Source organism: Blastomyces gilchristii, assembly GCF_000003855.2.
Source record: "Blastomyces gilchristii SLH14081 genomic scaffold supercont1.30, whole genome shotgun sequence".
Taxonomy (NCBI): domain Eukaryota; kingdom Fungi; phylum Ascomycota; class Eurotiomycetes; order Onygenales; family Ajellomycetaceae; genus Blastomyces; species Blastomyces gilchristii.
In genome coordinates, this window is record NW_003101661.1 from 566029 (window position 1) to 573011 (window position 6983).

At 38.2% G+C, this 6983-nt stretch overlaps 1 protein-coding gene across 1 annotated transcript; it reads left to right on the top strand.

The window, feature by feature from the left end:
* Positions 1–397: 397 nt before the first annotated feature.
* On the top strand, positions 398–989 carry BDBG_17905 (uncharacterized protein; the record flags this gene model as incomplete). Its single annotated transcript, XM_031725524.1, has 2 exons — positions 398–757; positions 855–989. Coding segments are annotated over 2 exons (494 nt in total), but the record flags the coding sequence as incomplete, so codon positions are not given.
* Positions 990–6983: the final 5994 nt, after the last annotated feature.

The window sequence follows — 6983 nt, forward strand, 5'->3', positions numbered from 1 at the left end:
TCTCCTACACCTGCCTCTGTGTCTGATTCTCCCGCTCCTGCTACCCCTGTTCCCATGATCCTCACTCCTGCCACTCCTGGTTTTGCTGCCTCTGCTTTTGTTATCAGCTCTCCCCGATTCAAGAAGATGTTGTGTAGACTTAATAAACCATGTCTCTCAGCATGTACACTCCCACTCTTCTTGTCAACTCTCAGAATGATTTATTGCATGAAGACTGCATATGACATGACTATCTGAAGCTCAGTCACAGATGCTGATTATTACATTCATTTTAAATATTTGTGATAAGACAATCATTCATTCATATCAGAGAATCATCTCTCTTCTTAACAGTGTTGAGATTATGAGTCTTTTTCTTTTCATCTTTTCAATCTGACACTGATTTTCCTGTTCTTAGAGGAAATTGTTATGGGTTTTGCTGTGCATGAAGTCATGGCATTCACAGACATCAAGAAGCTTTTTATAATTGTAAAGTTCAACATTGCAGAGATATCTGCTCTGATGAATTCCTTCAGAATGATCAATCTGTATCAGTCTATTCTCTGGCATCTGTCATCTGACTTCATGGTGCAGGCGAAAGATATCTGTGTTTTCAGGAACAGGAACACAGATGTTGTACTCTTTTACACCCGCAGGTGTGAGGCTCATACACCTTGTCTGAGGTGTTGTCATGGGAATGAGCTGTTCACATACTGTGTTCTGCTTCCTGCATTTCTCTGTGTCCTTCTCTCTCTTTCTGAGAAGTCTCATGCGTGTTGTAATTGCATGTATAATTCTAAGGTCAGTGAGTGTTCATTCAGTAACTGTTCTCACTTCTGATTTTGTGATTTTCATACACTAATAATGATTCTTAGTTGCTTCAGTGTCAGAGGTCATTCTGATCAAAGATGATAACACTGCTGAGACTATCTTCTTCTGTTTTCAAGCTTCTTCTGTTACTTTCTCTCTCTCCCCTGCAGGGAAGGTTGTGCACACATCAGGTTATAAGTGTTCAGCCCTGAGTGACTCCTGTCATTCATCTGGTCCTGCACCTTCTCCTTCTTCTGTTTCTTTCACCTCTGCTCTCCCTGCCCTGGCTCCTGGTCCTGCAGGTCTTGCACTCTCCTCCAATTTCTCTACACGTACGCGTGTGCATTTCTATATTGACATTCCAGCCAATCTTGCAATCAATGACATTAATGTTGTATGCAGAGTGATAGAGGAATCAGAGACATACACAGCATTGTTGCAAGAGTGACTTGCAACTCTCAAATCTCTTGTGAATCTTGAGTTTTGAGATTTCCTTTGTTTTTGATATTTTTCAGGTGGTGTGACATTGAAAATAGATTAAATGTGTGACATATGAAAATGAATGAAGTGTGTATGATAACATTTGTCTTTTGCAGTCAACTCTTACAGTTGATGATCAATTCATCATCTCTTTTCTTACACTTTTTCTCTATCTGCTAGTCACTACTCTTACACAATCTCTATATAATACAGTGTTCAGTGACTAGGTTCAGCAGCTTCTAACTTTTTGTAATTCTGTCTCATGCATTATACTGTCTCTCTTCACCCACTCAGACCACTACAGTGAACAGCTCATCAAAACTAATCTCACTCAATCTCTGAGCATTCTCAGAAGTCAAGATGACTTGGTCTCATGTGTCTGCAGATGTTTCAGATAGTTCATCCTCTGTGATCTCTGCAATTGAACTGATGTAAACAGTCAAATTCAACTCTGAATTCCTTTTTCTTCTGCAACCTGACTCATGTGCAAGTCTGCTGCTTTGAGATCACTCTTTGCCATGTTGCATCTGCTGTCTATGATGTGTTATCATACAATCAGCTACAGTCTCATCACTTATTGAAGTGTGATATTTATCTGATTTCTTCATTTCTTCTCATTCTTTTCTTATAATTGTGAAAAGGTCAGAATAAGTGAGATCATCTGATTCATAAGTGTCTATGATTTCTCTTACTTCATGAGACTTTTCAATTATAAGTCTCTTCTTTTTCAACACTGACAATAGTGCTGTGAATGATCATAATTCACTCAGATCTTGCATCTTTACTTTCACAAGTCATGAATCATTGATTAAGTTGCATAAGATCTGTCCCTCTGATTCTTCCAATGTGTACATTCTCAGAGAATGTGATTTGAGTATTTTATATGACTCAAACCATCTAGGTTGGAACTTCTCAGAACTCTCATTGTATACAAGAACTCACATTTTCATCTTAAGACTCAATTTCTTAACAAGTGAGTCTCATATTCTTTTCAATTGAATTGCTCAGTTCAGAAGTAACTTATTAGCTTTTGCATGTGTGTGGCTGATCTCTTTCAATCTTAGTTCTGCATCTGTGACTGTTGTGTCTGCAACTGCTGTTTCTGCTGTGTCTGCAACTGCTCTCTCTCTCACCTTTTCTGAAATATTCTCCAGAATGCATAGATGCAATTCATACAACAGATAGAATGATGAACACTTGAAGACTGCATGCTGTCAAATCCGCATGGTCAATAGCATCTGTCTGAGATATTCATTTCATAGTCTTGTAGGCTTACTCACTAGATATTTTATCAGCATGTTACCCAAGATTTCATTCAAGCATTTCATCTTCTCATTCATTCATGAGTGATATGATGTTGTTCTACAATGTCTTGTCTGTAACTGACTCATGAAATGCCTCATCACTTCTTCTACAAGATTCACACTGTTATCAGTTAGAATCTCGCGCGGCATTTCATAGTTGACATAGATCTCATCATGTAGGAACTTCACCATCACCTTCTCTGTCATCTCTGAAACTGCTCTCACAACTGGCCAGCCAGTAGCATAATCAATAGCAGTGATTATTCATCAATTTCCATTTGATGTTCGCAGCAATATGCCTATGAGGTCCACCTCTCATCATTTAAACAGTTGTATTGTACACTCTATCTGATGTTGTACTTCCTTGTATTCTAACTCTTTCTTAGATTCTTTCACAACCTGACAATTTGAGCACTTGTGAGCATACACCTGAATGTCCTCAGCCATGCTTGATCAGTATACTCTTGATTCAAGTACACTCATGAGTTCAGAGCTTCCTAAGTGGCTGAATTCCTTGTGCATGTGAGTCATCAAGTCACATCTAAATAAAGATTCTAGATAGGGAGCTTCTGTGTATTCTAGATCATGATAAAGCACAACATCATTTTCATTTCTCAATTTCCTCAGCTTGAAGTTCAGAAGCATCTCTTCTACTACTCTTATGAGATGCTTGTCATTCAACACCTTGCCATTCTTCAAGTAAGAGATCATGATGTTCACTCATTCTGATTCCTTGCATCCTCTCAGTGTGTTTAACACAAATGTCTCTTGTGCCTGGTTCACAGGACCCTCATTCATGAAATTGAGTCTGTGACTGATTGTGTCCAGCATCACTGTGTTCAATCTCTTTCAGTATTTAATATGAAGATTATACACTTGAAACTCTGAGATTCAACATGCTAAGCATTTGAAAGATTTTGTTATTGATTGTAGATAGACAAGGCTTTCATGATTCATGATCACTGTTATTGTATATTCATTGTCAATATATCTATCTCATAACACCAGTGTGTGCTTGATTGCTAGCAATTTCTTTTCATACACTGAATAATTGAGCTCAGCATCTGATAGTTTCCTATCATCATACATCACTGAGTGCAGCTTGTCATTCTTGTTCATCTGTAGAAGAGTGTCTCTGATAGCTCATTCAGATGTGTCTGTCTCAATGTAGAAAGGTTTATCATGATCTGATTGAATAAGCACTGAGAATGTTGTTACACATTCTCTCAGTGTGAGAAAAGCCTCTTCACACACAGCATTTCAGATGATTGAATGAAACTTCTTCTTTCACAGATTTGCATTCATTTCTCTTAAGAGATCTGAGAGTGATACAGATATTCATGTGAAATCCTTGATGAATCTGCAGTAGTATGAGACCAACTCAAGAAACTGTCATACATGATGTACATTTCTCAGCTGCAGTCAATTCACTATGACATTCAATTTCTCTGAGATGAGGTGTATACAGTCATCACTCACTACATATCTCATGAACTTCAACTCTTCTATTTCAAATACACACTTGATTGATTTGACATAGAGCTTATGCTCTGTCAGAGTTGTAAGCACTTTATCAAGATGCTTCAGATGTTTGTTGTATGAGTTTGAAAAGACTAGAATGTCATCAAGATATATGAGGCATGAGGTTTCATTCTGTTTATGAAGAATTGTATTCATCATCATTTGAAAGATGACAGGCGCATTTGTCAGACTGAATGACATTGCTAGGAATTCGAACTTCTCTCATTGCATATTAAATGCGGTTCACAGAACTGACAGTTTGTCTATGTGGATCTGCCAGTATTCTGAGAGAAGATTGATCTTTGATAGATATCAGGTGTTTCTGACTGTATCCAACTGTTGTTGAATCTGTGGCAGTGAATATTCATTCTTGATTGTTAGCTTGTTGAGTGTTCAATAATTGATACACATTCATCACTCTTCACCTGCCTTTTTCATGAATAGAACTGGAAAGCCCCACGCGCTTGATGAGGGTTGTATGAGACCACATTCTAGAAGATCTGTGATCTGACACTTCTGTTCTTCAAGGTGTGTTTGTGACAGAGGGTATGCATTCTGGTTGACTGGTTTTGCATCCCCCATGTCAATCTCATGTACAAATCCTCATTCCAGTGGCAATTCTGGTGGAAGATCTGTTCAGAAGACCTTCTCATGCTTCTTCAGAAGCTTCTTCATACACTTATCCTCCTGCATATCTTTTATCTTGGTTTTCTCCACTTCCGGGTCCTGTATGACATACAGGATGCTTTCAGATGAGGTCTTGCAAATCATTCTCTTTGCTTGTTAATGTATAAGCAGATTTAACCCTTCTATACCAGGGGTGTGAAATGTCCTTCTCATATCAGTTGATAGGATCATATGAACCATTTTCTTTCTATCAGTCAACTGCATATGATATGTACATCATTGAATCTGCGGATTGAACCTTTGGAATCAATCAAGTCTAAGAATAAGGTCATATTCCATGTTCTGCAGCTCTCGCGCCCAAATATAGCAAGACCATTCTTCAAAGTGCAAGGAAACTCTTACTTTTGCAGGTGATATTAAATATCAGTTATCAGATAATCTTATGCATCAGGGATCCTTCACTCAGTGAATCCCTTTCAATCTTTGAATTATATAATCATCAATATATTGCATCAAAGCTTCTGTATTCACTAACACTTTTGCAGTCATCTCTCAATTCTTATTCAAGTGCTTCTTATACATTAACATTTCAGGCCTCAAGGCATTGAGATGAATGTTCACTTCATCCTCACCTGCATCTCAGTCAGGAGCCTGCTTCTTCTTTGCATTCACAGAATTCAGAGAGTCATCTAACACAGGCATCTCTTTCACTTTGAAGGCTTTTCATAGAATATCAGCAAGTGTCTTCAAGCTCACTGATTCTGCTAGTTTTTTGACTGTGTATGCTGAGTGCAATCTTTTACATCATGATTTTGACATCTGCAGTTGAAACAAGCTCAATGCTTACAACACCAAGGTTTCCACCCAGGGGATCTCTTTTTCAGGGGATTCGGTGCTTTAGTGATGACATTCAGATCTAGATTCATCACATTCAGATATGTGACTTGTGTCATAGAAGTCTGATTATCTGTTCTCTGCTGAGGCATACTCAATTACAGTATTTTCTGTCACAATTGACTCACTTGTTCCTGTATGATGAGGATGTTGTATACTTCTTTCACTATACCTGGTTACAAGGTTAAGCATTTTCATTCCGCTCTCAACTCAGGTGTAAGATCATGAATGAAGATCTGTAAACAGAAAGATGTTGAAAGCTCTTCATTCAATGTGAGATAGTGTAAACTGAAGTGTGTGAAGTATAATGTAAGATTGCTCACTTGTCTACACTCAGTGAAGTGTTTGTAATACTTGTCTCACACATTCACTTTCTCAAAGTTGTGCAAGATTCATTTGAAAAACTCATTTCATGTTTGTGAGAATGAATATCACTCTGAGTCTGTGAGGTTCATCTTTTCATCAGTCATTTATAATGACTTCACTTTTTCATGTAGAAACACAGCAGATCTTAAGACTTGTTGGAATTCTGTTAACTGTCTGTCTGTGAGTTCACATTCAATTCAATAATATGATTGCATCTGACTTAGCCAGCTGATTGCAGCATCATTTTTTCAGTTGTCATTGAAGCTTGATGGCTCCAGCAGATCTCCCAGCTTGATATATCTCATGCTCGGATTCTCATCCTGCGCAGCAGTCTCCGATGATGTGTACACTCCTGGAGAGGTCATGAACAATCATGGTGAGATCTCCAGGTTCAGTGTAGTTACCTGTCTGTGTAAACATTCAATCTTCTGCTGCAGGCCTAAGATCTGGTTTTCTCTATTCTTATTGATGGTGGTGATTGCATCAGTGAAGCTCTTCATAGTGAATGCTTGATCTGCAGTGAATGCCAATTGTTGTTTGACTTCTGTCTTGACCTGTCACTGTGTATGCAAGGCCTCAATCTCATTTAGAATTCTCATACACATACAGAGCTTTGATTCCAGTTCAGCAGTCTCAGCTGCTTTTCTTACTGCTTCAAGTAAACCCTCTGAGAGGTTCTGCATATCTTCCAATTCAGATAGCAGAGAAGGATGTTGTTCATATCAGCTAGAAGAGATATTCATTTCAGTGGTTAGTTTCTGGTTAATCATACAATGTCTATCATTATATCACTATATTATTATATGCTTTCTGTTATCCAATTATCTTTCAGTGATGTTCAAGATAAGTATATTCTTCTTTTGAGTTGGAAGCAGACTCCTTTGAATCTTTTCACTGCTCTTAAATCCTTTATCGCCTTTCAATCAGTCACATACACGACATCAAGAAAACATGGCGCTCCGCAGTACCTGTGTATCAGAGCATCAGTCAGACGCTCTGTAG